At 39.5% G+C, this 26,696-nt stretch overlaps 1 protein-coding gene and 1 pseudogene across 2 annotated transcripts in view; one reads left to right on the top strand and one right to left on the bottom strand.

Annotated features, from left to right (window-relative positions):
* The window catches only part of SCARB2 (scavenger receptor class B member 2), a 61,667-nt gene that overhangs the window by 28,054 nt on the left and 6,917 nt on the right, over nucleotides 1-26,696 (top strand). Inside the window, exons 3-9 of the mRNA XM_081303253.1 lie at nucleotides 8,322-8,469; nucleotides 9,744-9,932; nucleotides 10,997-11,088; nucleotides 17,649-17,768; nucleotides 22,128-22,297; nucleotides 24,500-24,618; nucleotides 26,158-26,231. Of these exons, the coding sequence (XP_081159379.1) occupies nucleotides 8,322-8,469; nucleotides 9,744-9,932; nucleotides 10,997-11,088; nucleotides 17,649-17,768; nucleotides 22,128-22,297; nucleotides 24,500-24,618; nucleotides 26,158-26,231 (912 nt within the window). The remainder of the gene's footprint in view (nucleotides 1-8,321; nucleotides 8,470-9,743; nucleotides 9,933-10,996; nucleotides 11,089-17,648; nucleotides 17,769-22,127; nucleotides 22,298-24,499; nucleotides 24,619-26,157; nucleotides 26,232-26,696) is intronic.
* LOC308654257 (superoxide dismutase [Mn], mitochondrial-like) lies at nucleotides 1,137-1,921 on the bottom strand (annotated as a pseudogene). The gene is made up of 2 exons: nucleotides 1,330-1,921; nucleotides 1,137-1,215 (listed from the first exon to the last, which is right to left on the bottom strand). The product of its transcript is annotated as a superoxide dismutase [Mn], mitochondrial-like (transcript).

The raw sequence follows: 26,696 nt of genomic DNA, 5'->3' as shown, positions 1-26,696 counted from the left end.
TAATTAGGGAGATGATGAAAGATGAAGATCCGTGACGTTGCTAAGCCAGATACAAGCAGAATCCCTGCCACGTGTTAACAGTATGTATACTGCGCTCCTGTGCAAAAACCACCTGGAATGTATGCTGAAATGCTGTGTGTCACTGATATGGGTAGTTTTCCCTCCATTGAAAAATGATAGAAAGCTTTTATAGTGGCTACAAATTCTTTAGAAGAAAACAGAAATATAAAACATATCTTTGAAAGAAATGCACCTGAGGGAGGCACAGTGCTGACACTAGGCAGAAATCCATTTGCCTCGACTAGGGAAGGTGGCATCTGTCCAGGCGCAGCTCTCAGGAGAGGGAGGCCCTTCAACAGGAGGGAGAGAAGAGGAGTGCCCTAGAATGTCCATGGCCTCACCTGAGGTCCCCAGTGTCCCCACAGTGTCCCCAGCCAGGCCCTGATGTGCCCACCTACAGCACTTTCATAAATACACACTTCTATGAGAACAAAATTTTACATCAGTCTTTGTAAATCCAGATGCATAATTATCTCCTCATAATAAAGCAGTTTTCAATCAGCAATAAGTTATTTGTTTTTTAAATGACAAGGTGGTGTTAACTATTTATACATGTGACCATAGAGACCATTGGGTGATAGCCATCACAAGTACCATTAGATAGAGCATTATGTAAGAAAAGAACAATTTCAATACAAAAGAGAAATACTACATTTCCTATTTTACTGTGAGAACTGGGGCAAAAGATTACATTTTCTCTAAGTGCAATAGAATGGAGTTACAAAGGCTTCTCCATAAGCCCCAAAATATAGGGATGGAATATTTTTTATTGTTTTATGTTGACAATTATAACTACTAGCAAGTTTAGCTCTCTGAGGAAAATGTTCAGTTAAGACAAAATCACACAGAGCAGTAATGATTCTCAAATAATTGCCTAATAAAAAAAATTTAAATAGGAAATTATTTATAACACTAAATTATTGTTATCAAATATATGTATATCAATGAATCACCATGTCATCTTATATCATCAACATCAATAAATGCTATACTCAAGTGGCTTATTAGTATATTACAGTATTCTACTACAGAAATAACCATAAGGAGCTTGACATACTCAATATAATGATAATGTTTTAATTTTTGCATGCCATGTATCTTTCAGTTACATTCTCCCAATTGATTACATTCCAAATAGCTTTTAGATAATCAGGTCTGACTTTTTAAAAAATTTTTTTTTAGTTGTTGATAGACCTTTATTTTATTTATTTATATGTATTGCTGAGAATCGAACACCAGTGACTCACACATGCCAGGCAAGTGCACTACCGCTGAGCCCCAGCCCCAGCCCCAGAGCTGACGTTTTTATGCTGAAGGTAATAAGCATGCTCCCAGACATCCATCCCCTGCAATGGAATAAGACCTGTTGTTCTTTGCGAAGGATCCTAATTAGAACAGGCAGCGATCTGCAGGCGTCCCTGCTCCTCAGTGAAACAGAGCCAACCCCAACCAGACCCCCCCACACACACACACACATTTGATGGCTTCCAGCAACTCTCCTTTGGGTTCTCCACCACCATTAGGACTCAGATTTGTCCAGAAAATGGTGTGATTGACATGACCTCCGCCGTTCAACTTCAGTACAGGTTGAAGGGCCACCTGAGCCTTAACACCTCCCTGGGCCAGTGCCTCCCGGTACTTTTCTTCTCCGCCACGTTCAGGTTGTTCTCGTTGGCCGCGTGGTGCTTGATGTGGCGCAGCTGCATGATCTGGGCGTTGATGTGCTGCTCCTGGACGCAGTAGCCGCAGGGCAGGCAGGTCGGGGAGGCTGGGCTTCTGCCCACACCTTAGAGGCCCCGCGCTGCACGTGGCACCTCACAGCGCTCAAGGTCCTCAGCCGCCGCCTCAGAGCCTCTCAACCACTGCGCCCACCCCAGCGAGCTAGTGTCTGCCCCCCCCCGCCCCGCGTCCCGGGCTGCGCCCCCATATTATATCTTTTTTTTTTTTAATTATTTATTTGTTATAATCAGTTATACAGGATAGCAGAATACTCTTCGATTCATTGTACACAGATGGGGCACAATTTTTCACTTCTCTGGTTGCACAAAGAAGGGTCCATATTGTATCTTGATCTTTATAAAATAAATGTTGATCGTGATAATATTCAATAGAGTGAATATATCACTACTACACCTTCTTCTATGACTCCTTCCTTTTTGAACATACAGATCCAGTTCTTGTATCAGAATAGAATAGTATTGAAACTTAGAAAAGGAGGAGCTCCTATCTTTTGTGGCGACATAACTGAAGGCTGATATGTTAAGTGAAATAAGTCAAGCGCAGAAAGACAAAGACTGCACGATCTTATGAGTATGCGGGTTCTAAAAACCTTGCTCCCCTAGAAGCAGAGAGTAGAAAAGAGGTTACCAGAGCCTGGGATGGGGGGTTGAAGAGATGGAGGACAGTGAGTTCAAGGGATAGGAGGAGGAACTTCTAATATTCTAATAGCACACGGTAAGACAACAATTAATTATTTCCAAATAGCTAGTAGGAGAATTTGGAATGCTCCCAGAACACAGGAAGGAACACTGCTTCCTAAGTTGGGCCATAGATATGCCAGTTACCCTGATCTGATTGTCACACATTTTATAGTGTCTTGGACTACACTGTGCCTCATAAATATGTACAATTATTATGTGTCAGTTAAAAAGACAAAGGTTTGATATTCAAGTCTATTTTCTTGTAATTCAGTCTTTTTTTTCCCTACATGTAACTTTTTAAGGATCAAACTGTCTTCCTTGCCATTTAGCCAAGGTAGAAACTTTGTTCAAACTTTTAAATTGTGTGCTTCTGTTTCTTGGATTCTTATCTCTCAGCTAAGCATATAATTTTTTAATATCAAAGAAATGATAAAAAAATTAAAATCCCACGATTGTTTCCAAGAAGAGTGCCTACCCTTCTTCTAAGCCTGACTTGCTCTTCTATGATAGTCTTTTAGATTCGTAGCCCTCCCCCCCCCAAAAAAAAGGAACAGAAGTGGTTTTGAATGAAATAATGTATTTTTTTTAAATCCTTAAACTCAAAAGTAAGAAAAATAGAAAAAGATCCCCCACACCTTAGTAGTGCTTGTCTTTGGCCTGCTTCCCCTCTGAGACTTGGAAACTCATCTCCACGAGACGTGTTTTTTCCGTGCAGCCTTGCTCTTACCTGATGCTGCTCTTTCACATCATCTCAGTCATGTCATCCTCTGCCCTGACCACAGCTTTCCCCTATGCACTCAGAAGTGGGTCCTATGCTGTCATTCTGTGCTGTCTGTCCTGCTGTCCATCCAGCTGTCCGTCCGGCTGTCCCTCTGCCTCTGTCTGAAAGGCATCCTCCACCTCCTACCTAGGGGCAGCCTGTACTATCCAGGACCAACCCACAGGTGCACGATGATGTTCTTAGGATTTGCTTTCCTGTTGCCACCCTCCCCATGGTCCTCTAGCTCCTGTGGTCTTCCAGCAGAGCACTTACCACAAGGAAGGCAGTGTTTCAGTGGCAGTCTCCCTGTCCTGCTGTGGGTTCTCTGAGGACAAACAAGAACCAGGACTCATCCTGCCTCTCAAGAGCTAAGCACAAGCCTTTGCACATGGTATTAGTATGTGCCAGGTGTGTCTTCACTGGATGGTCGATTTCTGTGGATTTAATTCTCATAACAACCCTACAAGATAGACATGTTATTACCTCCATTTTGCAGATGAGGAAACTGAGCACAGAAGCGATGAGCAACTTCTTAGTCCCAGAGCAAGTATTGATGATGCTAGGGTTGAATGCTAAACCAAGCAGTCAGATCTCAACTTACGCTTCTCTCTTGCACTCAGTCACTCCCTACAGTGATTCTCAGCAGAGGATTAGGTGAATAAAGGAACCAAAAGGACCCAAAGAAAGGGTTGAATGACAGTATTGCAGACAGCCAATTTATCCAGTAACCTAGATGATTAGATGCACAGATGTTAATTTTTCAGCCAATTAAAATTATTCTTTTTGGTTTCCATCCCTCATCTCAGACTATTTTTCCTAAAATTATTTCTAAAATCAATTGTGTGTTTGCCTGCCTGATTAAATAGTTCACAGAGCATCATCCAATCATTTCTTTTTCTTCCTTCCTTTCTTTTTTTAGTACTCTGTTTCTTTTTTTAGTACTAGGGATTGAACTCAGGGCTGGGCACATGCTTGGCATACACTCTATCACTGAACTACACCCAGCCCTTTTTTTATTATTTTTTATTTTTATTTTTTGAGACAGGGTCTCACTAAGTTGCCCAGCCTGATCTCAAACTTTTGATTTGCCTGCCTCAATCTTCTGAGTTGCTTTGAATTACTGGTCTAGAGCACAGGCCCAGGTCATTTCTTAATGACTAGAACCATCTTGGAGATTAACAAATGTTAACTGTGGTCTGAGTTTCATTAGCATCTCTTAATTAAGAGGGACCTCCAGGCACTTTTACATATGGTTTCTTGACTAATTTACTTTTTTTTTTTCTTAAACTCTTGTTTGTATTTCTAGATGCTTCTTTGGTCTATTTTTAAAAGTGTCTTTTCGTGTTCTCTGATACCATAGGGAAGTAAGTGATCACTTCTTGCTCTCAACCCGCTGTTTACCAGTGGCCTCCTTGATTTTAGTTGACTGTTGGTGATCACTCATGGGGGATTTGGGTCACTAGATTTGTTGATGTTATTACTAAAAACCCTTCTTTGTGTGCTGTGTCCATCTCATTGTTGCCAGAGTGACCAGAGTGCTTGGGAGGAAAACATTTTAGTTTCCTCAGACTAACATATATATTTTTTAAGTATTTCTTTTTTAGTTACAGATGGACACAATACCTTTATTTCATTTTCACGTGGTGCTGAGGATCGAACCCAGTGGCTCACACATGCCAGGCAAGCGCTCTGAACCACCACCCCAGCCCCTAGCATATTGTTTTGAGAGGAAAGCCCTGGCTCTCTCTCTCTGTGGTTGCTTGGCGTCTGTGGAATCAGAGGTCATGTCTTACTGTCTTCTTTCAGTTAGAGCGCTTTGTAAAGGCCAAGTGTCAGTCATGCCTTACGATGACTGGTGGAGGACTCCAGACTGTGAGAGAAGTCACGTAGTTAACTGTAAGTGACCTGACATAGTCAACCTTCAGGGAATTACTTTTTTTTTTTTTTTTTTTAGATTTGGAAAACCTTGATCTTCCAGGGTAAGCAAAAAAGAAAACATTTAAAAAGCTATCTCTAGTCAGTAAATATAAATAAACATAAAGAAAGCAGGCTCTAGGTTTGGGGTTATCCAGGCTTCTAAGTTCATGACCTAGGGCCTGGGTGAAGAAAAAAAAATAAGCCTTACTTAGCCAGGTCATTGACTTTTGACATTAGTTTTCTAACTTGGCAGAGTTGACCCCTGGACCTATTCTGAGTTCTTCCAGGCTCCCCAGCCTGGCTTTCTTTGCCTGCAAACTGGTGTTCACTCTCGTGTCACTTTTTCTACATCTAGTTCCTTAGCATCGAGCTCAGTTAATGTGCAGACCTAAGCACATATTGTAAACAGCTACTCTTGCAGAAGGTTTGGTCCTCATACTTGCTACAGAGAAGCTCTGGGGATGCCAGTTGAATGTGGAGAAATGTGTCCTCTCTGTCAGCACCAGCTGTGGCTGAGCAGGGGTTTAGCTTTGAAATTCCCTCTCCTCCTCCATCTTCTAACAAATCACTTTGTTTTGTTATTTCTAGTCTAACCCTTAATTTTATTCATTTATTTTTCCATATTTTTTATTGGTTCATTATAGTTGTATGCGGCAGTCTGGCTGGGCACAATTCAGGAGCCACTTGTCAAAAGAAACTAACTTTATTTTTAGAACTACAAACGCCAAACAAAACAGCTCCTCAGGAAAAAACCCTCAGAGCCCAACTGCCACCACCGGCTTCCCACAAGCCTCTCACTCCCACACCAGCCTCTCCACCTCCCACAATCCTCCTGCTCTTGAGGCCGATTGGCTGGGTTGCATGGGTGGAGCCAAAGAAGTCCCCCAATGAGCAGCTCCGTGGAGGAGCCAATCAGCTAGATGTTGCTGGGGCCGCTGTGAGCCAATCATCAGCTGGAAGTCTGAAGGGCAGGGAAACAGCCCAATGAACATCACCGCAGAGGAGCCAATCAGCTAGATGTTGCTGGGGCCGCTGTGAGCCAATCATCAGCTGGCAGTCTGAAGGGCAGGGAAACAGCCCAATGAACATCACCGCAGAGGAGCCAATCAGCTAGATGTTGCTGGGGCCCCTGTGAACCAATCATCAGCCGGCAGCTGGAAGTTTGCTGGCAGCTGGAAGTTTGCTGGGGCCCCTTTGGCTGTGGCTCTCAACAGTTGTACATAGTGGTGGGGCTTCATTGTTACATACTTATACATGAACACAATATAACAATATAATTTAGCCAATATCATTCATTCCCCAGTATTTTCTCTTTCCCTCCCCGCTAGGCCCTTCCTCTACTCTACTGATCTCCATTTGATTTTCAAAAGACACCTACCCCTGAATACCTTTCTTTTCTTTTTTCCTCTCTAGCTTCCATATAGGAGAGAAAACATATAACATTACTGAGTTTAGCTTATTCCACTTAACAATAGTCTCAAGTTCCATCCATTTTCCTGCAAATGACATAATTTTATTCTCCTTTATGGCCAAATAAAATTCCATTGTGTATATTTACCACATTTTCTTTATCCATTCATCAGTTGATGGATACCTAGACTGGTTCCATAGTTTGGCTATTGTGAACTGTGCTGCTATAAACATGGGTATGCATATATTACTATAGTATACTGACTTTAATTCCTTAGGATAAATACTGAGGAGTGACATAGCTGAGTCCTATGGTGGTTTCATGTCTAGTCTTTTGGGGAATATTCATACTGATTTTCATAGTGTTTGTACTAATTTACAATACCATGAACAATGTAAAAGTATTACTTTTTCTCCTTATCCTCTCCAGAACTTATTCTTGTTTGTATTCTTGATGACTGCCATTCCGACTGGACTGACATGAAATCTCAATGTTGTTTTGATTTTCAATTCCCTAATTGATAATGATGTAGAACATTCTTTCATATATTTGTTGGGCCATTTATATTTCTTCTTTGAGAAATGTCTATTTAATTCATTTGCCTATTTATTAATTGGTTTATTTGTTTTCTTGGCATTTTTTGAGTTCTTTATATATTCATGTATGTAGACATATGTTTGATTGACAGTAATTATACATATTGATGCTGAACAGTGTGACATTTTGATATATGTGGGATGTGGACTGATCTAATCATAACAACTAACTTATCGTCTCATTTATTATTTCTTTATGTTAGGAACATTGAAAATTCTTTCTATTAGCTATTTTGTACTATTCAGTTATTAGAGTCAACCATAGTTATCCTACTGTGCTCTACCAAACACTTTCTAAGAGATTTCCTAATACCTCATTTGGGGAACTAACTTGAACCAAACTGAACTATGCATCACAAACAAGAATAAACTCTTTTAACTTACTAAGCCTTGGGCCTCATTTTTTTTCCCTCAGTAGTGGGGTTTGAACCCAGGGAAGGCCCTTGCATATGACAGGCAAGTGCTCTATCACTTAGCTATATCCACAGCCCTTTTCAAAATTTTTATTTTGAGATAGAATCTTGTTAAGTTGCTGAAGCTGGCCTCAAAGTTTCAATTCTGTCTCACTCAGCCCCCTAAGTAGCTGGTCTTACAGGCATGCACCACCACATCCAGTAAACCACAATTTCTTCAATGAATTTTCAACTGAATTCAGGATAGAAATAAGAAGGCATTAATAAATAAATTGAAATTCAAACTGAAGCTATAAACTATAGTGAAAATGTTGATAATATTATAGGATCAAACCATACCCAAGGAAAAAGAGTTTCTTGGTTGCTTCAATTCTGAAGCTATAAACTAAAGTGAAAATGTTGATAACATTACAGGATCAAACCATACCCAAGAAAAGAGAGTTTCTTGGTTGCTTCAATTCTCTGGTCAAGATGGCCATTGATTGCTGTACTTTCCCAATCATGGGGGAAAAGAATGAAAACAACCTTTTTGGAGAAAACTATCTGAAGCCTCATTTTCTTCAATCCCACATTTGAGCTTCAATCCCAAGGTTTTAAGGGTTTTTTTTATATATATACAGCCTCTCTAAATAATTTATCCTTTAGAAAGAGTTATATTGAAAGTATAACTTTGATACTGAAAAAAAAGGAAAAGTCTTGTTTATGAAAGTGGTATCTATTTTCAAATATTTTTTTTTCTTTTAGGGAAATCAGAAACAAGGCAAATGTTCAATTTGGAGATAACGGAACAACAATATCTGCCGTTAGCAACAAGGCATACGTTTTTGAACGGAACCAATCTGTTGGAGACCCTAAAGTTGACTTAATTAGAACACTGAATATTCCTGTACTGGTAAGCAGACATTTTTATGTCATTGTGAATTTTAGAAGAAAGGAAAAAGATAAGGCTAGTATATGGTTTTGGTTTTAGGAACCACTATTTAGGAACCTATTTAGGAACTGCTATGTTTAAAATATATTTTATATATATATATATATATATATATATATATATATATATATATATATATATATATATATATAATGTAGAAAATGTATCTTCCTTCTCTTCTTTAAAGCCATCTTAGACTTTTTTCCCCTGAGGTCTATTAACAAGGTCTTTTCAAATGATAATAAAAATACAAAAATACAAATTTTAGGATTTGTTTTCACAGTTTCTTCCTGTGTGTTCAACATTAGCACTTGTGAAATAAATAAGAATTTCTTTGGTAGCTAGTAATTTAAAACATACTTATTTGTCCCCCCCCACACTTCTTAGTTGAGATTTCTATCTGGTATTTCAGATTCTAGAAATATGCGGATTGACTTTTTTCTCCCTTTTTCAAATTGCAAAGAATGGGCCATTGATTAGAACCTATTGATAATGGCAATTCCACCTTATAATGGCACCTATACTCTACTTATACTATACTGAAACCCAGGAAACTTGTTTTTGGTGGTTGTGGAGGACCAGGGATTGAACCCAGAGGTGCTTAACCACTGAACCACATCCCCAGCCCTTTTTATATTTTTTAAAAATTTGAGACAGAGTCTTGCTAAGTTGCTTTAAGGCCTCGCTAAGTTGCTGTGGCTGGCTTTGAACTTCCGATCCTCCTGGGACCAGGAAACTTTCTGATTCAAGTACACCAACCTCTTCTGAGGTTCTCACTGTACCTCCTAGGTGACTGCCCCATACATATTCAGTTAGACACTTGTTGGACCTAGAACCTAAGAGAATATGGATCTCAGATCCTGCCTTACCCTGCCACCTAATGGTGTACCGTTTGTAATGAGGGTACAACTTTCAGCTCTGCTCAGAAGGAACCGTAGCGCCACCGTGTGGTCAAAAATGCCACGTATTCACAAGAACTTCCCCCTTCTGTGGTGTTGGGATAACAGCCTGCAAATGAGGACGCTGAGCTCACATTTACAAAACGTAATATGAGAAGGAACAACAACTGAAGAGCCTTATTATTCCACATGCAACCAGAGAGGAGCTCACAGACTGATTTTCAGCTATTTATCCTCAACATAGAAGTTTCCAGCCCCTCTGATAGTAGAAGAGAGTAGGGTGGAGGTGTTTTGGAGAGGAGCACACTCTGATCTTAAGTTGCCTTTGTCACCCAGACCGTCATAGAATGGGCCCAGGTCCGCTTCCTCAGGACGCTCATCGAAGCCATGTTGAAAGCCTATCAGCAGAAGCTCTTCGTGACTCACACGGTTGACGAATTGCTCTGGGGCTACAAAGATGAGATCTTGTCCCTCATCCATGCCTTCAGATCTGACATCTCCCCATATTTTGGCCTGTTTTATGAGGTACGTTGAGTTTTCTTCAAAGCTTCTTTGTTCAGCTTATGGTGAGGGCAAGGGGAGAGGCACCCCAACTAAGATTTCTTCTTAACTTAGATTTTTCTTCTAGAATTCCAAAATTGTCTGTTATTCTAGATGTGTCTTATACTGTAAGAAAAATAAGAAAGTGTATGTATGTGTGGTTTTTTGTTTTATTTTTTTCTTTTTTACCCTGAAGCTGGGGATTGAATTCAGGGCTTGCAAAGTGCTCTACCCCTGAGCTACATCCCCAGCCCTTTTTAAATTCTATTTTGAGACAGGGTCTTGCGAAGTTGCCAAGACCGGCCTCAACCCTCCCTGTTTCAGCTTCCTGAGTAGCTGGAATCATAGGTGCCTGCCACCATGCCTGACAAGAAAGTGGGTTTTTTTGGAAGCAAAAATTCTTGAATAACACAAATAGTTGGCAAGTTGGTTATAGACAAAATTAACCTCAGGAAGAAAGTGTTAGATTAGGGGTAGGTAGGATCCAGGATCACAGGTGGTTTGTTTATCTTTAAATATATAGTTATTTTCAAGTTCAGCCTATCTGAGAATCTTACTCTTATCTATGTCACAGTCTTCTGAAAAATTCCTTCTCCAGGATGCTTCAGATTTTGTTCTCAAGCCTTTGAATTGATTGAATGAGGTCCACCAACTCACAATTTTTTTTATATATACTAGGAATTTAACCCAGGGTTAAATTAACCACTGAGCCACAGCTCCAGTGCTTTTTTAAAAGTTTTTCATTTTGAAACAGGGTCTTGCTGAGTTGCTTAGGGCCTCACTAAATCCCGAGGCTGGCTTTGAATTTGCAATCCTCCTGCCTCAGCCTCCTGAGCAGTTGGAATTATAGGCATCTGCTTCACCCACTCACGTTCTTGAGGGTGATCTCTTTTAGTTAGTTAACTGATTGTAAGTATTTATTCCATCCATGAAATGCTGTCACAATAGCACATCTAGACTTGTGTTTAACCAAACAACTGAACAGCCTGTCCTAGACATAAAGTTAACCATCATAGTTATTTTAAATTATCACATTCATTTATTTTCAGAAAAATGGAACTAATGATGGAGATTATGTTTTCCTAACTGGAGAAGACAATTACCTTAACTTTACAAAAATTGTGGAATGGAATGGAAAAACGTAAGTCTGACGACTTATAATAGGTTTAACTATTTTTTCATTTTTTATTTGAACTAAGTATACATTCTTTAAAAAATTTAGCATTTTTGGACAAAAATGTCTAAATATGTAAATGTAAAAATGTATAAATATTCTTGTAATTATTTTGTAAATTAAGGGGACATGATATATTTTTCAAATTAAATAATAATGATTTGTAGAGTTATCAGGATCAGGTGTAAATTACAAGTCAGGGTCAAGTCTCTCTCTTTCTCAGTAGTCATGGAAAGATGTGCCGTAGCCACAGCACAAATACTTTCCAACCAGTGATTGTTTGGGGAGGGAAGGATGATTCTGGTTCTCTTTTTAATTTCATGGTTGTGAATTGTTGATGTATTTTTCTCTAAAGATAAAATATGTGTAAGTTCAGTATTATAGCATTTTAAGAATGTTTTATATTTTAATAATTACAATGAATCACTAAGCTACTTCCAAAACAGGAGCTGAGATAGCTTACAATAAAACTATATAGAAAACAAAATAATCTGATTTTTTTTTTTTAGAGTCAGAAAAATGAGAAACCTTTTAGGGAGAAGGAGGCTAATTCTTCAAAGCCCAAAGTCAAGGAGTTCCATTCCTGAACATTTGATTTACTTGTAAACTCCAGAGCAATCCAGGAAAAGGGATATACAATGAGTTTTGTGGGCTTTATTGGCTGTGTTATTTCAAGGAAATAGACTACATCCTGACTTCAAATTCTGAGAGAAATTCATCATGTGTATTTTTTGTAAAAAGAATTTTGGTAACATAATGAAAAATGTCAATAGCAATTTTAGGTGTAACGTAAGCATTTCATATTACCGTATTTCTAATTCATTGGAATAATTTTACAGAAAGTTTAGCTAATATCTGTGAGGTACATTTCTTTCTGTTTCAAAGGTAGATTCCAGAAAACCCAGGAAATGAGCGGTTAACTTGTCCTGTTAGTACTTATTCTGTATCAGTCATCTGGCTAGTTAAAGAACAGGAAAAAATAAAAAGCATTTTCTGTAAGAATTATTAAGGCAAAATACTGCACGGTTTACCTAACATACTACCTCTTTTAAGAAATACAAATTTAAAAAGCATGTCCAAACATGAACCAGGTCAAACCAACCAAGGAGGCACTAAGGAGGGTGAGCAGTCACCTCACAGAGGTGAAAACAGGCAAACTCCTCCTCAGTCAGGTAGCCAAGGGCATCAACAGTGGCAGGTCGTGTGGATACCCGGGTGATAACAGGCACAAAGTGGTACTTGGTCTCTGTGGTCTTCTTCCCAAAGCCCAGCCATGAGAAAAATACCAGACTAATCCTCAAGGAGAGATATTTTAAAAAATACCCAGCCATCCCTGCTCAAAACTGTCAAGGTCATCACATACAAAGGCAAGTGTGATAAAGTATCACAACACGGAAGAACCTCAGGAAATATGACCACGATGTGAATCGTGGTGTCCTGGATGGATCCTGGAACAGAAATAGAACATCAGGGAAAAACTAAGAAAATGGGAATAGAGTATGGACATCAGTTAATAATAGCATATCTACATTACTTCATTAATTGTAACAAATGTTCTACAGTAATGCCCAATGCTAACAATGGGAGAAACTGGGTGCAGAATGGGGGAACTCTACTAGCGTCACAATTTTTGAACTATTTTTAAATTAACAGTCATATAAATTTTAAAAGCATGCACATATATGTACGCAAACATATTTACACACACACCCAAATATATAAGATATCTAAAAGAATTTAGAAGAAGCCAGGATGACTGTCTTAACAGTCTGGTGGTGGGGTGGAGGAAGTCCAAGGTGGCTAGGTATTGGTACTTGTAAACAGGATATAGCTGGATGTCATTCTATATCCAATCAATTTTCCAGGCTTTTAATAGGAGAGCTTAATCTTTTTATACAGATGTTGTAATTATGGGTACATTTGTGATACAATGATATGTTATTTGATATATTGGACTTATTTCTACATTTGCTTCCACACTTAGATTTTTATATTCATATTTAGCCATACCTTTTCCCAACATCTGTTTCTTCTCTTTTCTCCTTCCAAACAAGACAATAACCTTACCCAGATCTTACCACCCACACATGTACCTCTTCCTTGTTACTCTTATCTACACCTTACTTCTCACTCTTACCAAGTTAAATATAAGCTAAAAAAAATCATTATCTCACCAACATATTTACTAATTTATACTTCTTTTCTTCTCATGTCTTCCTCCTGGGTTCATTTTTTTTCTTGCTAAAGATTGTCTGTTAATATGGTGATTTGCAATCACAGGTCATTTTGCTAACCGACCCCACCCCCTGCACCCCACCCCAGGAGACATTTGTTGGTGTCTGGACGTTTTTTAGTTGTCTCAACCTAAGAGTGCTGCTGGCATCGGTCTACTGGGTAGTGGCATTGCAGCCCTAAAGCCTACCAATACAGGACAGAAAAGTCCCAAGTCCAGAAGGTTAATAGATGGAGAAACCCAGCATGCTTAGCTCTTTCATTCAGTAAGGCTCTGAGGTGGTAAAATCTCTATGACTTTGCATATATTAAATGTCATTATTCCACTCTGAGTTTTGAATGATTTTAGCCAGGTACAGAATTCCAGGACAACCATTCAATATTACGGTGCTGTTACTCCATTGATCTTTGGTCTTTATCTTTTCCCTTTATCTTCTGCAAAACCATATCCAGATCTGAATTTATTGTATTTATTTTGTTTGGCCCTTGAGGGATACCTTGAATACTTTCAGCAATTATCTCTCTTCAATCACTGTTTCTCTGGTATTATTTTTAAAATATTTTTTAGTTGTCAATGGACCTTTATTTTATTTATTTATATGTGGTGCTGAGAATTGAACCCAGTGCCTCACACACACTAGACAAGTGCTCTACCACTGAGCCACAACCCAGCCCCTCTGGTATTTTTCAGCCTAGTCTTACGTACTCCTGGAGCCCCTGAATTCCTCTTACACATTTATTGAAGACTCTCATCTACTTTCTGTATCTTGGTCCTTTAATTTTTATTTTTTCTGAGCTTTTATTTTTGTAAATTCCTTAGAACTATCTTCCAGTTCAGTTTTCTCTTTAGCTATGGGTTTTATTCCTATACTGAGTGCTCCCGCCCCCAAAAAATAACCTATTTTTTTTTATATCTAAGATTTATTTATTTTACATTTTTGTATCTTCCTTATTTCATTCTTTTTTATTTTTAAAATAATTTTCCACTATTTTTTAAGGATGTTATTTTTTCATTTGTCTCTTGGAGGATACTAACCAGCATACCTATTTAAAGTATTGGCCAGGTTGTTTCATTATTTTAATTTCTTCTAAAGTGAATTCATTTCTTTGTTGTTGATTTTGTTTCTGGTCCTTTAATGTAAGTTTCCTTCAATTAAAGGAATCTTTTTTTTTTTTTTCATTTTCTTAGTTGTTAATGGACCTTTATTTTTTGCTTATTTTTATGTGGTGCTGAGGATCGAACCCCATGCCTCACACATGCTAGGCAAGTGCTCTGCCACTGAGCCACAATCCCAGCCCCTAAAGGAATCTTGATTTGCAGAATTACCTTAGTTGGGAAGGGAGTCTGTTATCAGTGTGCACGGGTTTACTTATCTCTCCTTACCTCTCTTTGTACCGATTTTGTACTTCCTCCAAGTCTCACACTCCGAGTCCCCAGTCCAGAACCAGTGTGCCCATGGGAGCCTCCAGCAGTTGCACTGGGGAAATCAGCAGAAAGCTGGGCTCCACTTCTGGTTATGGGTTCTGGTTATGGGTTTTCCCGCCTCCCCAGCCACTAAACTTTCTACAAGTTTAAATCCAAGCAGCAGGTACAAGCTGCTTTCTTTGCCGTTTTTTTTTTTTTTTTTTTGGATTGGGGGATCTTGCACATGCTAGGCAAGCATTCTACCACTGAACCACACACAAGCCCCCCCTCCTTTTTTTTTTTTTTTTTGATTCAATAACTCTTTATTGTCCTGCAGGAAACCCCCCACAAAGGGACCTTCGAAACAGGGGAATGAGACAGGCATCACAGAGACCTTTCTGACAACTTGAACAAATGGGGGACTGTCGTTCGGGTGGGAGGACACAGCTCACCTCTGTTTTCTGATGGCACTCTGTGCTCTGATGGGCCATCCATGCTTGGACCCAAGGAATGCCATCAATAGCACAAGGCCCAGACCTGGGCTGGGGCCAAGTGTGGTTTACATTGCCTGTTCTACAGGGGACACTATGGACATGTCACCTCCACTCACCTCACCCCAAACTACAGAGGGAAACAGATCCAAGTGCTGGGAGGCCTCAGGAGAGGGGAAGAGAGTGTTGCATGGGCTGGAGGACACCAGAAGATGGACACACAGTGCCCTAGTGCAGCTTCTGGCAGACATCTGAAGAGGGGGCTCATCCAGACCATTCTAGGGGCCAGTGGAGAAGGCTCTAAGGGCACTGAGCTTGTAGAGCCCCCTTTGTGTGACCCATCACACCTGGGGACCAGAGCTGTCTGCCAGGGGCAGGCTCCTCACCCATGGTGCTACCTCACAGGTAGGGTAGGTCGTTGTCTGCATCGGGCACTGGGCTGCAGCAGGAACCCAGCAGGCAGGGACAAGAGCTCTAGGGGAGTTAGGCGTTCTGAACTGGAGGACAAAGGGGTTTCCTCAAGGTGGGGTCACAAGCCCAGGGGAGGGGACAGGGAGATTCTGAGTAGTCAGTGAAATACAACAGCAGACAGCCCTGCCACATGCTCACCTTCACCTTCATTTTATTTTATTTTATCTTGAGACAGGATCTTGCTAAGTTGCCCAGGCTGGCCTCAAACCTGTTATCCTCCTGCTTCAGTTTCCCAAACAGCTGGATTCCAGAGGTGCACCACTACACCCTGCTCTTTGGCTACTTCTTTTTTTCTCATATTGGAGACTGAACCCAGTTGTGCTGTATCACAGAACTACAACCCCAGACCTTCGTAAGGCTTTAAAATGTTGAGACAGTGTTTCTCTAAGTTCCCTGGATTGGCCTCAAACTTGCAATCCTCCTGCCTCAGCCTTCCTGAGTCACTGGCATTACAGGAGTGCCACCGTGCCCGGCTCTTTAGCCTCTTTGATCTCTGCCCATTAGACCCTGATTTCAAACCCGTGGTGAACCACTTTTAATCTTTATTAACTTCAAGGTGGAACTTCCAGTTCTTTCTCCTTGCTTTCAAATCTGCCACCAAATGTCTTTAGACCTACTCACCACTTGGCATCTCTCATCTCTACCATATCTAAGGAGAAGTTTGAATTCTAGTATAGACTTTTCAGATATTCTCCTTTCATGTTTTATCACCCACAGCTTTACTTGGACTTGGGAAAAGCCCCAAGTTCTTGAACTTAAAGTGTCATCTTGAACTGAAATTGGGGAAATTACTATGTATTGCCTGCCCTTTCCTTTCTTTTGTATTTTGAACTGTTTTAGTCCATTCAAACCGCTAAAACAAAGTATCATAGACTGAGCAGCTTACAGATACTGGAAGTTTATTCCTAACAGTTTTGGATGCTGGGAAGTCCAGGATCAAGGCCCTGGCTGACTCGTGACTGGCGAGGGCTCAGTTCCTCATGGTGACTTTCTTCTCATTGTAACTTCACATGGGAAGGGGAAGGGAATCACTGGCTTCTCTTTAACAAAGGCACTAATGTCATTCATTCATCAGGGCTCTGCTTTTGTGATCTGTTTACCTCCCAAAGATCCTATTACTATCACCTTGGGGATTAGCATTTCAACACTTGAATTTGGAGCGGACATAAGTATTTATTCCATTGATGTATCATTAGTTTAAAATATACATACAAACGTGTGTGTGTGTGTGTGTGTGTGTGTGTGTGTGTTTGTATTTGGTGCCGGGAATTGAACCCAATGGTGCTTTATCATTTTTTATCATTTGTTTGTTTGTTTGTTTGTTTAGACATCAGGTCTCACTACGTTGCTAAGGTTGGCCTCACATTTGTGATCCTCCTGCCTCAGCCTCCTGAATTGCTGAAAGTATAGGCATGTGCCACCACACATGGCTAAAAACTGTTTTTTTAAAAAACATGCTATCTCAACTGCGCTTTCAGTTAGCATAAAGTCATTTCAGTATTTCTTGTGATCCAAGAGAAGTCCTCCATTATTTTTGGAAGAGAGTAGTATTCAGAAGATGCATTGACTCTGTCATGAATATTGTAGAGCCAGATATGTCTATTCAGAGTCTGTCTGTGGCCTGGCCTGGCTGTGGACAAGGCATTATTAATGCTAAATTGGGTTACTGCTTTAAGTAAATCAATATTCCTAAATCTTTATGTAGGATACACAGTTTGGAAGAAGAAAATAAGGCTTTGGAGCTTTTATGTTTTTAAGATGGATTTGAGGTCCAGGACCTACTTTTTCTCCTCTCCTAATCCCTAGGACTCTGTGTCTGTGTATGAATATAGCCACCTCCAATTCCCTCATGGAAAGTCTTGACCATTTAAAAGAATCTATATTCCATTTTGATCATCATGACTCTTTCTCATGCTTATCAATTGTAGGTCACTTAACTGGTGGGCAACGGACGAATGCAATATGATTAATGGGACAGATGGAGATTCTTTTCATCCATTAATAACCAAAGATGAAGTCCTTTATGTCTTCCCATCTGATTTCTGCAGGTAAGAACTTTAAAAATGAGTTCTATTTTTTAAAACTAAGGATTTTTTACTACAAGAACACCTAAAGCATGAGGAATGTGTGCAAATGTACTTATTATGCATAATAGTGATAAATGCTGATGGCACATTGAGAGAGCACAGACTCCAGAGCCTGTTTGGTTTTTTTTTCAATTATTTTTTTCTTTGTTCTTTTTATATATACATGACAGTAGAGAGTATTTTGACATACATACATGGAGTACACTTTCCCATTCTTGTGGTTATACATGATGTGGTGTTTCACTGATCACATATTCATATGTGAACATAGGAAAATTATGTCCAATTAACTCTACTGTCTTTCCTACTCCCATCCCTCTCCCTTCCCTTTAGTCCCCTTTGTCTAATCCAGTGAACGTCTATCCCCCTACCCCTTATTGTGCGTTGGCATCCACATATCAGAGAGAACATTGGGCCTTTGGTTTTGGGGGATTGGCTTATTTCACTTAGCATGATAGCCTCCAGTTCCATCCATTTATTGACAAATACCAAAATTCCATTCTTCTTTAAGACTGAATCATAGTCCATTGTATATATTTACCACATTTTCTTTATCATTCATCTGCTGAAAGGCACTTGGTTACATAGTTTAGCTACTGTGAATTGAGCTTCTGTAAAAAATTGATTTGGCTGCATCACTATAGTATGCTGATTTTAAGTCCTTTGGGTATATGCCAAGGAGTGGGATAACTGGGTCAAATGGTGGTTCCATTGTAGGTTTCTGAGGAATTTACTGCTTTTGAGGATGGTTATAATAATTTGCAGTCCCACCAGCAATGTATGAGTGTACCTTTTCCCCCACATCCTTGCCAACATTTATTATTATTTGTATTCTTCCTAATTGCCATTCTGACTGAAGTGAGATGGAATCTCAATATAGTTTTTTTAATACATTTTTTAGTTGTATAAATGGACCTTTATTTTATTCATTTATTTATATGTGGTGCTGAGAATCAAACCCAGTGCCTCACACATGCCAGGCAAGTGCTCTACCCACTGAGCCAGAACCCCAACCCCATCTTTTCCACTTGTGCTTTGCTGGGGTCTTACACTTGGTGTCACCTTCTCTGCTTGTGGTCACCACACTGGCATCTGTCCATGCTGGTCTAGAGGACTCTTTTATTTATTTATTTTTAAACATGTCTCCATTCCAAATGTCTTCCTTCTTTTCCTCCATCTCTTCTTTTTGACATGGGGTCTTTCTATGCTGCCTCAGCCTCCCAAGTGGCTGGACTGCAGGTGTGTGCTACCACACTCTGCTTACGTTATCTTTTTAATTTTTTACCACACATTCTGTTTTCCCTGGCCTCATCCTTTCCACCCTGACCCTGCTCTTCTGTCATGTCACCTCTGCTTCTATTCTCAGACTTCTGGAACAGCCAACCCCTGCTTCCTCTAACTTCCTGCTCACCAACTCCTGTGGGGCTTCCTGTGAAACTTCTCCTCCAGGAAGAAGGAACCTGTAGCATTTCACACTGAGATTCGTTGCTCTCACTCTTCTCTACACGGCTGTTCTGCCAGGGTTTCCTGTCTCCCATGACTGCACCACCTGCCATCAGCCACACCCCAGAGTCCTTGGCCTGCAGACCTGTCCATCTCCCTCCTGTATTACACTTATGCAGGCACCACATGATATCAGTCCACCCTCAGAGGTGGCACTTGGATTCATCCCACCTCTCCATCCCTGCTCCCTGTGCCACAGTTTGGACCCTTTTAGATCCTTGCCACCTCTCCTGTAGAACATCACACTCACCTTCTATCTAACCACTCTCTTTAGTAAATATCTATGGAAGGATGGAAAGAGGAGATGTTTGAGTGCAGTGTAGAACAGAGGAACTCAGAAGGGCCAGAGGAAGTTTCAAAGGTTTGGGACAGACATCATACTGTAGTGATGCATGCTTACCCAGGTTTATAGCAGCACCTTTCACAGTAGCCAAACTATGCATCCAAGGTGTGTGTCACCATAGGCAAGGATAAAGAAAATGTGGTATATATACAAAATCGAGTTTTATTCTGCCTTAAAGAAGAATGAAATTATGTCATTTGCAGGAAAATAGATGGAACTTTAGACCATTTGAGATAAGTCAAATTCAGAAGGTCAAGAGTTGTGTTTTCTCTCATATGTGGAAACTAGAGAGAAGAAAGGTGAGGGGCAGGGATCTCATGAAAATCAAAGGAGACCAGTTGAGTAGAGGAGAGGGACAGACTAGGAGAAGGAGGAAAGGAGGGAAATGGAAAAATAAAAATAAAAATATGGAAAAATAAATTTTAAAAAATGTAAACCCTACCCTTCATGTACTCAGTATCCTGAACCAGACTTTGGTTTGCTGATACTCCTTTTCCCTTTATTAAGGACTTTATGGGTCATAGATACTGGAGCTGGATTGTTCTGACAGACCAGTTGAATTTGGGGAAGTTTTGTGACTCTGTTGTTAAATATAGATATAATTAAAAATTAAATTACATGAATGTATAATTAAATAAGTTAAATGTATAGTTAGTGTTTTTAAAATAAATTAAATAAGTGTTTTAATAAATACTCAAAGCTTAAAAAAAAGATTGGGGACAGAGGAAACATATTCTTGTCTGGTGTAACTGGCTTTGGAGAACCATTTGGTAAAGTTTAGTAAAACAAAGAGGTACAAACTCATGACTCTGTAATTCTCTACTAGATGGTTCCAGGCATGAACTCTTGTATCTGCATGCAAGGAAATACAGAAAGGAAGTTCATTGCAATATGGACTATCCTAGTGAAAAATTAGAACCCAATCTATGCTTATGAAAAGGGAGAATGTAAATAAGTTGTGGTGTATTCATATGATGGAATATCTTATAGGATTTAAAATAAAAGAACCAGGATATATGTACATTATTATTAATATAATAAAATTTTAAAATATAATGCCAAATGAAGCAAATTACAAAAAGAGAATTTTATATTTCTAAAAATCAACAATGACATAGTTTATGAATACACAAATATGTGAAAGTACAAAGACTTGAATGGAATGACAAACCCCAGATTCAGGATAGTGGTTTCCTCAGGGGAGGCAGAGAAGGAATGAAACTAAAACATTATATAGAGAGCATCAGTGGTATCCATAATATAGTTTTTTACTTACCTAAGAAGTGGGTATAAAGGTATTTTCTATACTCTTTCTCTGTTTGCTTAAAGTATTTCATTAAAAAATGCCCTGGGCTAGGATGTACAGTGGAAGGCCTCTCTAATGTGATTCACAACCTTGCAAAGATGCATCAATGTCTCCGGTTCCAAGATGAAAAAGTGAGGCCCGGGAATCTATTCCCCTCATCTTCAAATGAAGGGCTGGAGGATCAGTGAGGGCGGTGTATGTGAATGTGCTGGGTCGATCAGGCCCCAAGCAGATGTAAGGGGAGGGGGTGGTATAATAATAGGTGGAACTGCATTTGAAACATTTAGGAAGGCAGATAATATTGAACTCTGTTTAAATGAATGATTGGGACAAAACATGGAAACTCTTTATTTGGGGAAATGGGTATCAAAGTGCAGTCATGCATCATTTAATGACAGGAATATGTTCAGAAAAACATGTCATTAGGTGATTTCATCATTGTGTGAACATCATAAAATATACTCACAAACTCATAGGGCACTGATGTCACTAGGCAGTACCCTATGGGACCACTGTCCCATATGTGGTCCATCACACACTGAAATGTCATTATATGGTTCAAGACTCTATGTTCTGAAATCAAATATCTGCCTGATGTGGCACTTTTCAAGTTCCTAAGACTCTACCTGGCCAAGTCTTTGGCTGCATTTTCCCCTTGTGCTTTGCTTGGGTCTTACACTTGGTGCCACCTTCTCTGCTTGGGGTCACCACACTGGCATCTGTCCATGCTGGTCTAGAGGACTCTTTTATTTATTTTATTTGGAATGTCTCCATTCCAGATGTCTTCCTTCTTTTCCTCCGTCTCTTCTTCTTTTTGACATGGGGTCTCTCTCTGCTGCCTCAGCCTCCCAAGAGGTTGGACTGCAGGTGTGTGCTACCACACTCTGCTTATGTTATCTTTTTAATTTTTTACCCCACATTCTGTTTGCCATGGCCTCTTTGGATATTACCATATTGCCACCTCTTCAACATCTTTCATTACAATCGACCTACTTTATTTCACAGTGAGTTGGCCGAACACCTTTCAATCATTCTTTTGCATCTTTATTTTCCACTTACCTTTAGCTTTGGGCTGTGTAGTCCCTGAGAACTATTGCTCACTTACCCATTCTGGGCAGATCATGCTGACTAGAGCCCACACTGACTTTTTATTCTTACACCCTAACAGGTCAGTGTACATAACTTTCAGTGACTTTGAGAGTGTACAGGGACTGCCCGCCTTCCGGTATAAGGTGCCTGAAGAAATATTAGCCAATACCTCAGACAATGCCGGCTTCTGTCTACCTGAAGGAAAGTGCTTGGGGTCAGGAGTGTTGAATGTCAGCATCTGCAAAAATGGTAAGAACTCAGAGAGACTTGGATCGTGGTGGTCTAGGGTACAGAAAGATGGGGAGTGCAACCAAGAACATGACGCCAGCCCAACAGAAAGAATGATTCTGACCTTTCCAGAATAATGTTTTGTAGCATGGCTATTGAATGACAAAAACCAAAAAATGTGTGTGATGTTGTTTTAGAATGCCATGTTTTTGTTTTCTGAGCAGTAGTTTAGAAGTCTTAATTGTAATAATACCTTATATTTACTGAGCATTTTCTACTGCATGTGCTGCTATTCTAATGGCTTTGCATATTTACATGTAGTTAATACATACAAAGCAATGAACTGGTTTTATGTTTCACACAATGCTAAAGGAAAAGCTGGACAATCTGATTTCCAGGAAGAACATATCTTGGCAAAGATTCATAATGATTTTGAGGTAGAATCAGTTTTGAACCCTGACCACAGATTTCCCATTGTCTCTTGCTGTCTGCTCCTTTATCTCCTTTTATCTGTACCACTGATAATACTGAATGAGGCAGAATTATCAGTGATATGGCTGACAGAGCTATCTTCTTCTTTTTTTAAACTTTTTTTAAAATATTTATTTTTTAGTTGTAGTCGTACACAATACATTTATTTATTTATTTATTTATTTATTTATTTATTTATTTATTTATTTATTTATTGTGGTGCTGAGGATCAAACCCGAGGCCTCGCACATGCTAGGCAAGCGCTCTACCGCTGAGCCACAACCCCAGTCTCATCTTCTTCTTGAAGATTAGTTTTAACAGTCATATGTTGAATTATCTATAATAACTTACTAAATAGATGTTCAGAATCCTCTTTTTATAATTGTAGACAGTGTCTGGCTCTTATTAAACCCTCAAGAGACATTTCAAAGGTCATCGTAGGTCAGAGAGAAGAAAATTGGGGCTGTGTGGAACTGTTTAGCAGTAAAGTGCAAACTGCTATGCACGTGAGAGATGATGTGTACCTGGAGCCATGGGCTGGTATGTTTATAAACGGATTTAAATTACTTGCCAATAAGCTCGTTCCTCCAAAACCATATTTTCCTGGCAGCAATATCTTCTTTTCAGTATCCAGATCTGGAATAGATTTCCTTTAATAATTATTTCTCTGTTCAGTTCTTAAAATGAGTAAGAAAGAAAAAAAACCGTCTTCATATGGGCAAACCTTGATCTGGTTAACAGACATACAGCACAACCAGGCAAACTCTCTTTTTTAATTCTTTAATTGGTGCATTATAATTATATATAATAGTAGGATTCATTATGCCAGGCAAACTCTTTAAAAATTCTTGCATCAACATATCCAGGAGCACAAAGTTTATCTTTGGTAAATAATAAAAAATAAATTTAAAAAAAAGCAGAAACAAGGAAAAAATACATTTCTATTCACTGGTAGAGAATTTTTCCCCTTTGTGGTGGGCATTGAACCCAGAACAAGATACTTACTAGGAAAGCACTCTCTCACTGAGCCAGACTGCCAGCCCAAAGAATTGCAATTGAAATGGGTACTTAGAGGTGGGATGTCCTCATTCAATTAGAATTATGCCTTCCTAATCTGAGAGCTACATATCCTGGGAAAATTTCTTTCTTTTTCTTTTCTGGTACTGAGGATTAAATTTAGGGGTACTCCACCATTGAGCCACATGCCCAGTCCTATTTGTTGTTTTTTATTAAGAGACAGGGTCTCACTGACTTGCTTAGCGCCTCCCCATTGCTAGGCTGGGTTTGAACTCACGATCCTCCTGACTCAGCCTTTGGGGTTACAGGTGTGTGCCACCACACCCAGCCCCCTGGGCAAATTTTGTAACTTCTGTGAACCTCAGCTTCTACAAATGCAAAACAAGGATATATTAATTCTAATTTCATAGAACTACTAGGAGTATTACTTAATGTACATAAAGTTTGCACTTTATAGGTTCAATAAATATTTGTTGAAGAATAAATAATTTAGCAAGGACTTCTGTATATATAATGTGCAATAAAATAATGTGGGGTATATGAGATGGCAGAAAATGATGCATAAGTCTTGAATTAGGAGGTACAGAAAAGTATTTTAGTTTGTCCACTGTCTTCAAGTTTATGTATGGCTTTTCTTTTTACTTTAGTAGTTTGTATTCAGTAACTTTATATACATTTTATATTTTAAAAATTTAATAACCACCTTCATTCATTTCTGTTTCCATTAAAATGCAGGTGCACCCATTATTATGTCTTTCCCACACTTTTACCAGGCAGATGAGAAGTTTGTTTCTGCCATACATGGCATGCATCCAAATAAGGAAGATCATGAGACATTTGTGGACATTAATCCTGTGAGTACACACTTCTTCTTGGTAAAAGAGTATGTTTTTTATTCTGTATATGCAGTGTTCACTTAGTCCTGAGCATCTTAAGAAACACACTTTTTTACATATGTGTATTCCTTCAAGTGGGGAAGAAAAGGTAGATCAGTGCAGGTTGAGGGATGGTCTTACAGCCCTGTCCTTAGAGGGCTGAGTCTGAGGATCTAATATGCAGAAACACCTTCAAACTTACTTGAAAAAAAAAAAAAGGAAGGAGGGATGGAGGAAGCAGCAATGAAAATTCAGCTATTGGAAACACCTGAGATTGGATCCATGTAACTAACCTTGTTAGTCCTCTGTTGCCAACCCTGGACCTGAGCATATATATGTTTTTCCCATTGGGACACAAATCAGTAAGGTTAAAGACATCTTTCTGCTTGCTCACTGTCAGGAACATTTTGGCTGAAATTTAAATATGTATATTAGCTTCAGTCACTTTTGGTAAACTTCTTTCTATGGTACGTTTGAGAGTTTATTATATGATATTATTAATTTTTAAAACATCAGATCTATTTATGCATTTTTGATCCTGTATTCACAGAGGAGAAAAACTAAAACCATGTTGAAATGATAGGAATATCATTTCACAATGTGAGAGTCTCTCACTGTAGAGGCTAAATTAGGTCAGATAACTTTATCTTGGAACTTTGAACATTATGGGATAATAAAGAAAAGCAACAATATTCTTTTTTAAATATTTATTTTTTAGTTTTTCAGTGGACATAACATCTTTATTTTATTTTTATGTGGTGCTGAGGATCAAACCCAGTGCCCCGCACGTGCCAGGCGAGCGTGCTACAGCTTGAGCCATATCCCCAGCCCCGCAACAATATTCTTTTAGTACCACATTTCATGGGCATTTCACTCTCAGCTACACTCATCACATCGGTATCTGAGAACCAGTGATCTTACCCTTCGTTGAATGAGATCAGGTGTGACTCTCTTCCTTCTCTCTTAGCCACCAATCAGTTCTCATCAGCCAACGGAGTGCAGTGCTTGTTGCCAAGGGGTGGACATGGTTCTATTAGTGCAAAGATGGAGCTGCCCTGGGGAAGACAACTGATGTAGTTACTCTTCCTGGGCTCTGTGATGTAGGCCTAGACTTGGATGCCATTCCCTAGATGGGACCACCGTCCTCCTCTTAGCTCTGGACAATTGTCCAGCCCTGACAGGGGATCTGGGGCTGTCCTTCCTGCTGGGATCCTCTCAGGTTTTGCCATGCAAAGTGGCAGTATCCTGGGAGCTTTTTAGAAATGCCCAGTCTCAGGCCCTACTCCAGACTTACTGAATCAGAATTTTTATAGAATTCCCAAGGATTCACATTCATATGAAAGCATTGGTCTACCTGACACGATAATTCTTGTTCAGTTTTCCCTTGTGTTACTCTGCCCATTAAACATGGTAATAGCCGCCTGTTTATCAGAGCCTCATAGAAAGGCTGCTTGATTGAAAATATCATGTTTGTGATATAATAAATCCTAATGTTTTCTTCTCACTTCTGATTTGCAGTTGACTGGAATTATCCTAAGAGCAGCCAAGAGGTTCCAAATCAACATTTATGTCAAAAAATTAGATGACTTTATGTAAGTTTTGCTTTTTTCTACAGAAGCAAGAAACTAGTTTTGCTACCTTGACTTTCAGGTGGGGCAGTGTCTAATTGCTCACCCCATTCTTCAGGGAGGGGAAATGATCAGCATTTTCATGGGTGCCAAGGTCTTAGAATTTACTTGTTTTGTTTAATCAAATGATTTCTGTAGATGTTCTAAGTCCTTAGTTTACAGCTTTGTATTATCCTCATTTTACAGATGAGGAAACCAAGGCACAGAGAATTTAAGAAACTTGCTGAAGCTCACACAGCTAGTAAGACTTGTGCATACAACCTGCTTTAACCTACTCCATCGAGCCTTTCCCATCATACACTATGACTCTGGTTGCCATCCCTCCCCTGTTTCTGCTCCCATCTGGGGCCAGCCAAAAGTCTCATTTGGACAGTTAAAAGAGTTTCTTGAGTCCAGGCTTTTCCTCCCATTTTCCACCTTTAAACCACT

This window comes from Spermophilus citellus, assembly GCF_964194105.1.
Source record: "Spermophilus citellus genome assembly, chromosome: 8".
In the NCBI taxonomy this organism is placed as follows: domain Eukaryota; kingdom Metazoa; phylum Chordata; class Mammalia; order Rodentia; family Sciuridae; genus Spermophilus; species Spermophilus citellus.
The sequence above is the reverse complement of the archived record's forward strand: the minus strand, read 5'-3'. Positions and strand labels throughout refer to the sequence as shown.